At 39.9% G+C, this 13879-nt stretch overlaps 1 protein-coding gene across 1 annotated transcript; it reads left to right on the top strand.

Annotated features, from left to right (window-relative positions):
* The first annotated feature begins 4326 nt into the window (after positions 1-4326).
* On the top strand, positions 4327-10312 carry LOC115916268 (serpin B10-like). Its single transcript, XM_030969966.1, has 7 exons — positions 4327-4494; positions 5469-5582; positions 7193-7327; positions 7700-7817; positions 8185-8327; positions 8913-9068; positions 9908-10312. Exons 1-7 carry the CDS (start codon positions 4327-4329, stop codon positions 10310-10312), a joined length of 1239 nt encoding a protein of 412 aa, XP_030825826.1.
* Positions 10313-13879: the final 3567 nt, after the last annotated feature.

Below are 13879 nucleotides of genomic sequence, written 5' to 3'. Positions count from 1 at the left end.
CAGACTCAGTGCTGCGAGCACTTCCCTGGGGATCCTGTTCCAGTGCCCAATCACCCTCTGGTCATGAGAGTGAAGATATCAGTACTTATCCCTCCACTTCCCCTCCTGAGGATGCTGAAGACCACAATGAGGTCACCCCTGAGTCTCCTCTTCTCCAGGCTGAACAGAACAAGTGACCTCAGCTATTCCTCATAAGACTTTCCTTCAAGGCCCTTCACCATCCTCATGGCCCTTCTCTGGACACTCTCCAATAACTCAATGTCTTTTTTATATTGTGGTGCTCAAAACTGCACACAGTTTTCAAGGGGAAGCCACACAAATGCGGAGTAGAGCACTTAGCACTCTCACTATTTTCTCAGTTCCTGTGCCCCTGTCCTCCTTATAGTTTTTAAATAAATCACACAGAGATTTAAAACAACAACAAAAAATCACATCTACAAAGGGATGAAAATATTAGCAGATTTCAAAACTCTTTTCTTCCCTATGCTTCTTTTATCTCCTAAAGTCTTTTTAAAGGTTTGGAGGTATTTAAAATCCTTTCATGTTTAAAATCTGGCCAACTCTGGCTGAGTCAAAAAATTGAATAGAGTACTCTGCTGGGTAAATCAGAAATTCTTCCCTGCCAAGTAAATAAATAGTGCTTGTACTTGTAAAAAACACTTGAGGATGTCAGGGAAACTGAAGAGCTTTCCTTCAAATACCACTTTTTCTTTTGATCTACCTTAACACATTAGTCTATAGAACCCATTAGTCCTGAATTAAATCAGATTTCCAAGAGCTATACAGAGTTGATAGTAAAAATAAACTACCAATGGGCATGAAAACCAGCCATGGAAAGTTGTATCCTAAAAATACTGTGTGATAGCAGAAGCTATCACTTTTCTGTGACAGCAACTCTTTTTCTCAAGACCCTTAAGAAACTTCATAGGGCACTTTATAATATTCTGCTTAGATGTCAAACATGTCACCTATTCTTGAACCCAGGCATGAACTGAGTCAGACACTGTGTAGTCAAAATGACGTGTGCAAAGTTCCACTGAAACTGGAGGAAACAAAATGCTTTTATGTAGCTGGCCAGAGTGCTGGTATCCTGCCAATATTTGCCCTAACCAAATGGAAACATGAATGACTGCAGTGACAGAGAACACAGGTTTACTTCCCACAGAAAGGACACTACTAACACAAATATAAATCTCCTAGTGTGCTGCTGTGTTGACTTACTAGGGAGTGGGAGCGCCACTGCTACTGAGTCAGCAGTAGCACCTCACAGTGAGTTGTGTCCTCCAGTGATGCTAATTTAAATGGATATTAGAAAATATTATCAACCCATCATGTTGATAAAGCATATTTTGTCTTCTGAGATGAGTATAATTTTAGTTGCTCAGTATGTTTTTCTTATTTTTATGTCCTAACCACCAGCCATGCCATTCAAGAGGTGTTCTAAAAAGGTAGCTGTAAAACCTTGTGCAAAAGCACAAACCTCTCATTCAGCCTAACCCGACATTTCTGTGTAAACAGAACACCTCAGTCACTTCTTGTAAGGCAGCAAGCAGTAGCACTAGTTAGCAAATTAAGTTCATCCCCACTTTATAAGCAGAAAACCCACACCAATTGCTTTAAGGGATGAAGTATTTTCAAGGTATCTATCACTCTTCAACAACAGGGCTAAATTTGCAAAGATTACTCAAATCATTTATGCTTTGGAAACCATTTAAGGCCAATGTAAACAGATTACAACTTTCCCAGGCGCTATGGGAGCAATTAGTTCTGCAGTGAACACCTCTCCTACACTATGCTGCTCTCTGCAAAACGTAACAGGTACATCAAATTACAACTCACACTGAAACATGCCCCTTTTGGATAGCTACCATTTCAAAATATCTGAGGGGCAGGAAAACACCATCCAAATAAAGTAATGTGGCTCCTCACAGGTAGGAAAGCAACTTTAGCAAAGCTTTCAATTCCCAAGTTACATTGATACAAGAGTTTCACTATTGTCAAGGGATCCTTTTCAGCTGTACCCTCCTATGCCCTGCACCAAATTTTGTAGGTATTTCCATGGTTCATTTCTCATTATGAGATCCTTCATGCAAACCTTTGCCCTACAACATAAATCCATGTTAAATGTATGCTCACAGATAGAAGATCAGAAGAAAGCTCTCCAAAGGTAGTTCATGCTGAGGAAACACCTTGTGAGTGAGTCCTGCTCAGTGTTGGGGAGGTATCCAATTCCTACTCAGGTTTTCAAGGTGGAAGTATCAACAGTGCAGAGACAAAAATTAAATAAATGGCAAGGTAGGATTTTAAAGGGTGTTTCAGTTAGGAGTCAAGAGTAGGGACAGACAGATACAAGAAGGACTACAGAAGAAGGGACACCATGATTGCAAGGAAAATCAGGGAAGTAGGCATTTTAGTAGCCCAGGAAAGAAGAAAAGGAAGATTTGACAGAATATTCATCTCTGGAATATTCATCTCTGGAAAATAAGGACTAGATCTCTGATGTGCTAGATGGGTCAAACAGCTTCCAGACTGGGTGGGGAAACAGAAACAAAGTCTAATCTAACACCCACACTAAGTTCAAGGGATGCTGCCCACTGCTAATACAAGTCAGGGTCTGGTTCCTGAGTCTCAACCTTCCCTATCTCACAGTTACAGAGTTTCCCTGGCTGTACAGTCTTAGAATCCTACAAGATTAACAAAACCCATTTTTCCAAAAGAGAAACCCACCAGGAATGACAAATACTTTCTCAGAAGGAAGCAGGCAGTAGAAAAACTCACTCATAAGAAGTCCCTTTCTTTTTCTCAGTCTGTCTGTTTCTCAGAGATAAATTCTGTAATACAAACCATAAAAGAAGTAGGTCAGTGACTGCCTTTTTTTAACCTCTCCAAACCACAAAGGAAAGATTGTTCAAAGTAGTGTGGGTTCAAGTTGTTACTAGCCTGTTGCCACAAAAGTGTTTATAGAAATACTTAAGCAGTCACTTTTGTAAAATTCTTCTATGGTATCATTCTTACCATCACTTCACATCCTACTCTGAGGTGATTCAGTCCTTCCACAGGGATGTGGCCTATAGGGCAAATTTCATTGCAGAGTCATGAGTCATAAGAACCTTTGCAGAACCGGCCAGGCGCACTATAAATTCATCCTACCCTTCATGTCAACTGCAGAAACCTTGGAGACACCCAGAGCAGTGTTTCTACCTGCACAAAACAAGGTACTGTAATGACTTCTAGATAGTATTTATTTTACTTATTCTTGGCTGATGTTGCTTTGTTTGCAAATAGGAAAAAAGGAAGCAGGTATCTGAACTGGAAACAACTAATGCTTGGGGAAAGTAATTAACTAAGATTGCATAGGCATAGCCTAAAAGATGAGTCTTAAAAATATACAGGAAGACAACTGATAGTTCAGAGTTCTATAATTTCTAGAGCTCACTGACTAGCATATATATCACAGCACACTTAGAACCATTGTGTTTGCCTAAGTCAGGTAATTTGTTCTTGTACTCTTTAGTGCTTAAAATTATCAGTTTAGCTCCTGGTTTGCAAGCTGTTAGGGTCACAAACTATCTTTTATTCTAAAACCATCCTATACCAACCAAAATAACTCTTAGTCCCTAGACTAGAACCCTCAGCTAAACCTGCAAGGCAAATAACAAATAGCAGCCTCTGCAGTCTGCTGAATATAGAAAGCTTCTATTGCAGAAGAACTGGGAAGCTAGGATCTGGGCTAGTGCTGTAAGACAGGGTTGCAGGACATTTTTAAAAGTCAGAAAGGTAATTCAGGATGCTTAGCATGCAACAATTGGGGCAGTGCTTGCTCAAGTATAGGAAGGAGAGTTTTGTCTTGACCTAAAGGAATAGTCTGACTGCTCCTGTTACCAGAGTATTTGTTCACTACAGAGATGAGTATCAAAAGGCTCTTGGACAAATTGAAGCATAAAATTTGTCCTAAGAGACAGTTTCTCGGTGGTGTGTAGCTCAGGCTTTGCTGAGTAATCAAAAAATCAAAATTTGCTATCAACTATCACTCCAAGATGCAGTAAAGGGCAGTGCAATAAATTTCCTGGTGAACAAATATGAAACACAGCTAGAGCTGGTTCACGCCTAAAAATGATAGCTGTTGCCATCAGTTATACAGGGCATGCTAAGCTTTGTGAAACTTTATAACAGTTAATGCTCCTCACTTTTTATATAAGCAATTTTAGAAAGATTTTTAATCACAAAAAAGTTCAAATAGTGAAGAGGAGCTTCTAAACAAATAGCAGTCACAGTTAGTGGTTCATTAATACCATCTTTTCCATCTTTCTGTGCAGCTTCAGGACAATGGATACATTGAATAAAGCAAACACAAGCTTTGCTCTTGACTTTTTCAAACAGCAATTGCAGGAAGATGGTGACAAGAATATATTGTTCTCTCCTTGGAGTATTTCATCTGCCCTGGCTACTGTTTATTTGGGAGCCAAAGGTAACACTGCAGATGAGATGGCAAAGGTGAGTCTGGGATTCAAAAGTAGCTGTCCGAAAGGGTTGATTTCTTGGAGTAAGGTCCTGCATGCCAGAAATTTGCTTGTTGAAACACAGGAAAAGAGTTTTCTCTATACTTATTTCAAGTTTTACACTTTGCTAAACATAAATCCACATCTACAAGATTAGAGAAAAACTATGTTGAGAATACAACCCTTTCTTTGGGGTATGTATTTTACAGGCAAAATTACTTACTGAAATTGCCAAGTCACACTTGCTCAAAGCTTGTAGTGTCATCAGGGGACAGTGAGAACAGTCCCAATGCATGGTTGTTAAATACCTAATGCAGGTACCTAGCTCCTGTTGGAGGAAGGGAGGCTGGTGAGTTTGCTTCTGCTGTGGCAGAAATTGATCACCTGCAGTGATCTAACTCCTTATTTATAGGATGCAAGAGACCCAGTAGGGGAAAAAAGGAGTGATCTTCTGTTAGGATGAAGGGAAAACAAGACAAAACAAAAGACTCAGCTCTTCTGAAAAGTGTTCCAAGGTTGTTTGCACTCCTTTGTAGTCTGGTTAAGGTGAACAAGTCCAAAGAAAGGGATTTAAGGCATGGAACTGCCTGCACACTTTTCAGGCTTTTTGACACATAGCAGAGCTCCATTAAGACTTCTCCTTTGGTAGACTCCATCTGGGGGTAATTGGCTCTTTCCAGGTATTAACAGGTCATCCCAGGGCATAACTCAAAGCAGGCAGATTCCTCAACAAAAGCCAGGTATGTAAGAGTTTCACCCTGCAGCCCTCAGCTTAGTTTGCACAAGCTATTTTGTACACATGGGCATTGAGACCTAGACAAAGGTTTCATATTCAGTAAGGACTGGACACAAGAATAAAATCTGAGCTTGACTGTCATCATTACTAGTCCCCTTGATGTCACTGAAAAAAATTCACTGAAACAGCAAGTTTTCTATTTTTTTCATTTCTTGTTGCTTTTTCCACTACAGGCACTTCACTTCAACAAAGCTGAAGAAGCCAAAAATGTCACCACAACCATAAGAATGCAGGTCTATGCCAGAACAGAAGAGAGTCTATCAAATCGACGTGCATGTTTCCAGAAGGTATCTCACCCAAACTGGTGATCAAGCTAAGGGCATAGCCACATTTTCTCCTGTATTTTCCTTCCACATTTGTGTTTGCTTATGTTTGCCTCCCTCAAATTTAGTGTACAAAACGAATTGGTGCAGCATTGTGTGATACCTTCATCTAATGCAACACTTATTGCATGCTTCCCCCTTTTACACAGAATTGCATAATCTAACCTCAAATTTGCAAAATTTAACATTTGATGATCAATAGATCTTCTGATCTTTTTCCTTTAGCTCTGAGGACAGATTTCTTTCTCAAACTATTACTATTCAAAAGCTAGCACAGTTCTTACCTCAGAGAGCTAATCCCAAGAAAAGAAATGCTCTTCCACACATTTGATTGCAGCATCAAGACAAAGAAAACCAGAACACTAACTTTTCCAGGCTACCTATTCTTGATATGTTTCATAAATTTGCCTTCATTTCAGTTGAGAAGTTAACAGTATAAATTTACATGTTGGGATCTTCCAAAGTAGACCAGTTGCCTGCAATAAATCTAAGAGAAATGGGAATAATTTTATTCCTGAGATAAGCCTTTGCCATACTGGCAGGCATTTTGTCCCAGTTTGCACATAATTTAATATAGCAGAACAATACAGAAGAGCAAATGCAATCCCTCTGAGTCAGAAAAGGCTTTTTCCTAGTTTACAATTCAAAGATGGTGGTATCAAACTCTTCTCCCTGCTCTTTCCTGTCATCCTTATTCTCTAGGGGGTTGAGCTGTTTCCCTGCAGTCTGCCCACAAAACCCCAACTGTTGCTAGTTTTGATGAATGGATCTGCATCCCACAGCCAAATCCCATGGTGGGAAGATTTATTTTAGGGGTTATGTCAACATCTCATTTGCACTGCATGAACGGGAAAAGGATTGTTCCTCATGAGTAACACTTGCCCTCACTGTAAGAATTACAGAGCGCTATGGGTAGTGCTATGGGTTCTAACACTTTGGAGATTTAAGGTCTGTTCGTGCCTCTGATTCTGATATAATGATGAGATGAATACAGCACAGGTGCAGATTTTTAATTTAGTAATTCTCAGCTCCTTCCTTGAGCTCATTGGAGACTCTGAACCTACATCCATTTAATCCTGTCACTTCAGTATAGAGAATTTACTGCAATTACTGAAACATTAAAAAAACCCAAACCACAAAATATTAAGAGAGATATTAAGAAATTTAGGGGCAAACCTTCCATGTAACACTACTTTCATAAATTAAGGGAGTGATAGAGGAAAATCCCATGCATTGTTTAAGAATTACTCTCTGACTTTTGCTTTCTGGATATCCAAAGTTTCACAATATCCACTTATAAACCCTTAAATATTTTACATAATTCAGGCTCTTAACACTTGCATTCCAAGATACTCACACGCTGAGTGTCTATGTGTGTCTATACCACACCTGCAACTTCTAATACTTCAAAATGATTCTTATATTTGATGTCCAGTTTAGAGCACCTCTTCTGTTGTAATATAGGTAACAGATCACCCAAAGAGAAATACTTTACTTGGATCTGTGTGCAGAAAAAAACCCAGGATTTTTACACAACAGATGAGTAATGTCCTTTTTATTTCTCTTTCTCCAAGACAGAGATTGGCAAATCAGATAATATCCATACTGGATTTAAAGCACTCAGCTTTGAAATCAATCAACCCACTAGAAACTACCTACTTAAAAGTGTCAACCAGCTATATGGAGAAAAATCATTGCCTTTCAGTAAGGTAAGACTTTTATTTAGATTATGCAGTGTCATTTAATCTTCATGATCAACCTATGGCAACATAAGCTATATACTTTAAATATTTTTGCTACATTTGCAAATTATATTATTATCCTTAACATTAACATTTTCTATGATACTTTTCCTTAGACTTTGGACACTAAAATTTTAGTTTTTTGGGATGCATATCTAATCTCAGAGTGATTTGTAGATGTAGTTAGATGAGAATGTTTAAATCGAGTGTTTCCACTAAAAACCACTTTGTTCCTTTGAGAAAACACTGTGCTTGTGGCCATGTAATTTTCATCTCTGGCTGCAGTAGTACTCATTTTGGCAGGCAGCAAACCTAAGTCAGATGTCTATTGCCCTGCAGGAATACTTATTTTTAGCCAAGAGATATTACGGTGCAGAGCCACAATCAGTCGACTTTGTGGGAGCAGCAGATGCCGTCAGGAGAGACATCAATTCCAGTGTTGAACAACAGACTGAAGGTGAGTTCCAGCCTCTCCTCTCCAAATCAAAAAGGAGTCATTTTGGCTTCTCTGTGCCCAAAGGGCCCATGGCAGGTAAACAATTCACCTCAGAAAGGTAAATCAGTCTTTTCCTAAATTACTCATCTACCAACAAGCTCTTACTAAAATTAGTGTCCTCCATCTCTGTGTGTGAGGAATATGGCTTATTCTTCTTTGTAAATCAAGATTACCCCAGTAACTACATATTTGCAAATAATCTCAAGCTGGATGAGTGCTATGGCAGCACTTAAAATTTCCCTGGTTTATATCCCCAGAAACTGTGCCAGCTCTTAGACTGAAACAGTGAAACTGCACAGATGTGTGAATGTCTCTCTGTTTTCTCTAGGTAAAATCCAGAATCTGCTACCTCCTGGATCTGTAGATTCACTCACCAGGCTAGTCCTGATAAATGCACTCTACTTCAAAGGAAACTGGGCAACAAAGTTTGAAGCTGCAGCTACCAGGCAAAGGCCTTTCAGAATAAACATGGTATGGCAATATACTGCCCTATTTCCTACATTGCAGGTGGAAAAACCTGAAAAAGATGGGGGGAGAGGAGGGGCAGGGAGAAGTCCTGTCACCCTTTAAATACGTGCGGCAGTATAGTTATTTCATTTAAAGCATACAGCGTATTCAGTATATTTATTTCACCACACTTTCAGCACTAAAACTGCACACACATACCAGGCCCTGAGGCACAAGTAAATTATCAGAAGCTGACTTCAAAAAGCTTCCATTCTCCACAGGCAGGAAAAAAAAGAGGTGAACAAAAGTGTATGGGTTAGTTCTTTACATTTTCACTTTTAACCATTCAGCAAATCAGAGTGGCATACAGTTTCCTACAACCGATGTCATCTGAGAGAGCTCAGATAGCATGCATGCTTCCTAGTGCCTTTCCAGTGACTTGCAGGGATCCTCTAAAGTTCCTGTGTTCTGTGTCCTATCCATTCGGATGTCTCAGACACATTGGGCAGCTTGTAGAGTAAATAAAATAAACATCCACTGTGCTACTTTAACTTAGCCCTTTTACTGTTCAGAGTACAATTGTAAAACATTCCATTTGATTTGTTGCAGCATACAACTAAGCCAGTGCCCATGATGTACCTGAGGGATAAATTTAACTTAAACTACATAGAATCAGTTCAGGCTGATGTTCTTGAGCTTCCATACATCAATAATGACCTCAGCATGTTCATCCTGCTACCGAGTGACATCTCTGGCTTACAAAAGGTAAAAAAATTGAGAACATAAATACTGTGGAAAAGTAAGAGTGTCATTATTTACTTACTTTGTGCCTGTGTGAGGTAAAAGACAGGGCTCTAGTCACGCTTTTAGGAAGGAGGATACTGATCAGGCTCAAGGTAAAGCAAATCCCAAATCTGGTCTAGTACTGTGAGCTTGAAGCTCTTGAAGCTCAGATGAGATTTCTTAGCCTTGGAAGCCAGCACGTCTGTGGTTGCTAAAGTTCATAACTCTTGGAAACAGGTAACCCAAACCCCATAAGATTATCCCTTTTCCAGCAGAGCAAAAATAGGGACACAAAACCAGCCCTGCTGAGATCCACTGTCCACACCAATTCAGACAGATACGATTTCATTCTGGAAAAAAACACCAAAAATTGGGCACCCTCTGTTATGTTCCAGGATGTCCAGAACTAAAACGTATGGATACTGCCAACTTCTGTAAAAAGCCTGATTCTGCCTTTGGATAACAAACCCTCAAGAAATTTTAATTTTTAAGGTGTTGTGGGGGGCAGGGGAAAGCTCTTTTCAGTGAATTCTAAAATGCGGGGAAGACAGCCCTAGGAACAGAAGAACAGCCAGACTATCATAGCTCTGCTATATTCCCTGACAGTTACTGAGAACATTTCAAATATTGCATTGATATATCATAGAAGAACATTCTCCTTTAGAACAACATATCTCCAAACTGCCATTTCATTACTGTTTTTCTTGTACTCTTACAAACTCTTGAAAAGTTCTCCATTTAAGAGAAGAAGTAGCCTGTAGGGCACACGTTTTTGAACATATTTTAATTTTCTGATTTTTTTTTTTTTTTTTTTACTGCAGCTAGAAAGAGATTTGACTTTTGAAAACTTGTCTGCATGGACAAATCCAGAACTAATGGAGAAAATGAACATGGAAGTTTATCTGCCCAGGTTCACATTAGAAGAGAAATATGACCTCAAACCTACTTTGAGCAGGATGGGGATACAAGATGCCTTCACAGAAGGTCAAGCTGATTTCACAGCAATGTCCAAGACTGGTGATCTGTTTTTGTCTAAAGTTTTCCACAAGTGTTACCTGGAAGTCAATGAAGAAGGCACAGAGGCAGCAGCTGCCAGTTCGGCAACACTGGCATCACGAAGTCTTGGTGCTACTGTTATCTTTCTAGCAGATCACCCTTTCCTTTTCTTTATCAGGCACAACAAGACCAAGACTATCCTCTTCTTGGGAAGGTTTTCTTCCCCCTAGAAGCTCGATTACTACACAGGTTATTGCAACAACAAAAATGAACTAAATACACACCACAAAGAACATCTCAATAGCCCGCGCACTTCTTAATTTTCCTGTACTGTTGACAAATCTCTCAATGTTAGAAGAGAGTATTTTATGAAAAACAACCTCAAATTTATGCCTCTGGCTCATTTTCCTGGCCAAAATACCCCAAAAAGCTAGCACTACACGCTAAGTACCCAACTGCGCAAAGAAGAACATTACTGTGTCTTTTTAGCACTTTCTGAACCTGAACTTTGACAATTCAGAACAGACTGAGTTGAGCTCAACCAGTAATTTTAAAGTTTTGATACCTAAGAAGACGAAAACCCAGGAAAATCTTGCAGAATGCTGCTGCATCTCCATTGGTTTCAGCTCATGCTGATCCCGAAAGCAGGCTACTCATCCACATTCTTGTCAGCTTTTTACCAACTCTGGTAAAAAACTGCAGCCTGGCAGAACTGGCAATGAAATAAACCTGCAAAATCACCTTTGTTCCTGATACTGGTGCTTCTTTTTTTGCTCGAAAAGTGGTTAACACATGTACTTTCTAATCTCTGTCCCACAGCAACTGGAAAATATTTAACAGCACTACAGAACTAGGAAAATAAAACACATGTGCCTCACAACCTTCCCCTTTGTAAACTTCCACCCTTACGACTATGTCCATTATGTCCAGCCTAGAACTGTGCTGCTTGGCTCTCATTTTACTTTGCCACTTATTCACTGGTTTGAGACAAGACAAAATGGGAGAATCAAGTATACAGCTAATACAAGTAATACTAATGGCCATAAGTGCTTTCTGGAAGATGAATGTGAACCTCCCAGGTCATATGTACTCCTGTCACTGCTCTTTCTCCTAAGAGAGTGCCCTGATCAATCATGCATGTTTGCAGGGAATGCTCCTGACTATATGAATTCACAACAGAGAGCAAAGGACCAGATTTCTTAAGGACTTGCATACACCAACAGCTATCTTACTACAAACACATTTTCTTGAAACAGCAGAACTCCCTTTTTCTGGCAGAGACTGCTGACTGTCCCTGCATCCTTTCTCTTTTCATTCAAGTGGTCAGCTGCTCCCAGGGTCTCTTCTGGCTCTGCTTCCCAAATGCGAAGGAACATAGGAAAAGTGTTATGAAGCACGTGCTTTATCCCTATACAGCCCCAAGAGAAATGCCTTCTGCCTGTCTCAGATGTGAAACATGACACTGGATCCCTGTGCATTCAGTCCAACTCTGCCATACCCTCTTTAACCTCATGGAAGAGCAGCATGTCCCCATGGATAAGCCTCTTAAGCACTTCCTGATATGCCTTGGGAATAAAGACAGAAAAGTCACACCTGGAAGGCCAAGGAGAAACAAAACTATGACAACATGAACACAGACTCACTCAGGCCTTTAAAGTCAATGGAAATATGAGTCACCTTTTCTCCCTCCTTCACTATTTTAAGCATGGTTGCAAAGATGACACAGTTGATGTCCTTTTGGCAGTGCTGTATCATTACTGAGTGGCAGTGGCCACAACATATGAAAAGTGAGTTGTACATTAGGGAACAACCTTTTTCCGGGGTGAAGAGCAGTGCTGGAAAAAGTTGTGGGATCTTCATCCTTGGAAGGGCTACGGCTAACCTTATCTACTCATCGGCCTGCTCCAAGTAGGAGGTTGATCTCTGGATGTCCCTTTCAGTTAATATCTGTGATTTTTTTCTCTTTTGTCAAAAGCCACTCTGCCTTGCAATCTCCCTTTCTCACCCTGTATGGCTTCCTTATATCTTGACTAGCAAAGGCAACTATCTTGCTCACAGATATATCTCTGGGACTTGGGAGTCTCCTGGCTTGGGCTTTCTCACCACCTAACCATTCAGTTGACTTTTCTCCTATCCAGATTTGTGGAGGACGTACTCACCATACTAAAACTAGCACTTGTTTAATTTCTGGCATTTCTTCACTGCCTTGCACAACACTGATTTTTGACATTTTTTAGAATTCTTGACCCACTATATTCCTGTAATCAGGCTTGCAGTAAAATGCTTAGCAAAGAGTACAGTTTCCTTCCTTTCCTGCTCCTTACGCTGTCCTCTAGAGTCTTAGAGTTGTTACCACCTTGTTCTTCTGCCATCACTGTGTCTCTTCTGGGACTTCAAAGTGACAGCTCCTGTGCCATGTTTACCTCTGTCGTGTCTCTCTGTCTTTGCTTGAACCCTCCCAGCACAGTTGTTTCAATTCTTGCCCTCCTTATTGTGCAGCAACTCAGGGTTGTGCAGTGTTTGTCTCAAATGATTCCCAGCCATGACAGCAATGAGATTTCTTCACCAACCAGTGGGGTCTCCATCCCTTCCCCTCCTTCACAGCTTTGTCTCTGTGTTTCCAATAATCTTCAGTCTAAAGCTGGACTCCCAGTGTCCAATTCAATCACTAAGCTTGTTGTTTTATGCTAGGGTACTGCATTTGAAACTCAGGAGTCACAGAGTGGAGAAACAGACCCTCAATATCTGCTTAAATCCAGAAACCAAAACAAAGCATTGTGTAACCTTTTTAAAATTCACTTATTTAAAACAACACAGCAGTTATCTCCACAACACCAGAAAACCTTTGGAATCAGCAACTTGCTTTGCTATCCTGTCAGTAGGTTATTGTGGTGCAACAACAGACTTGAGATTTTAATTCCATTCTCCTTTTGAAATCTCTAAATCTGAAAATGACCAGGTCAACAAAAAGGCCAAAACTTTGTAAGATCTTTTGGGAATGTGGTAGAAAGGAACTTTGGGTAGGTGGACACAACCTGGATGTAGATAAAAAGGAAAGGGAGGGGCAAGCAGTACTGTGTTCCCTCATTTAAAAATAGCTTAACACACAAATGCAGAACCTGACTGAGGACAAGAGCTAAGTCTTCTCTCTCACGGGATTAAAGGTAAATATTTAAATCAATTTAAGTAAATTTTATGGTGTCTTTAAATGCAATCTGCACTATGTGTGACTGTATGTATAAATGATAATACACCTGTGTTATAATGCATTATTCTTGCCTTGTGTATTTCTAAATGTCAACCATTAGAGAAAATAATGCTGTAAGCCTACGGAAAACTGCTAATTTGGGGCAGAATTATGCACAAGCAGGAAAGTTTTCTTAGGGCAGCAACTGCATTACAAGTAAATTCTTCATTTGAATAAAAGAATTCTGTACTTCAGGTGAAGGCACAGCACTGAACATTATCAGGCCAGAGACTCAGAGGAGTATTCATTAGCTGAAAACAGAAATTCCCATCCTGATGCTCTCTTGGTTGTGTTCTCCAAGGAAAGAAAATCACTCTGGTACAGACATGGTCCTGAGGGCATACTGACTACCAGAAACAATGCAGTTGTCTGGAAACCAATCACTTCATAAATATCTGCAGACTTCAGAGATTGCACCACAATTTTTGTTGCTCCATTCTATAGATAAGACAACAAGAATAATCTAAGCATTTCTGTTTTTTTAAATCGTAAATTACATGAGGCAGCTATTACTGGGTAGGTATCTTAAAGCCTAGAGCACTCATAACCT

The sequence above is a fragment of the Camarhynchus parvulus genome, chromosome 2 (genome assembly GCF_901933205.1).
Source record: "Camarhynchus parvulus chromosome 2, STF_HiC, whole genome shotgun sequence".
Lineage (NCBI taxonomy): Eukaryota > Metazoa > Chordata > Aves > Passeriformes > Thraupidae > Camarhynchus > Camarhynchus parvulus.
This window is presented reverse-complemented; position numbering and strand designations above follow the sequence as displayed.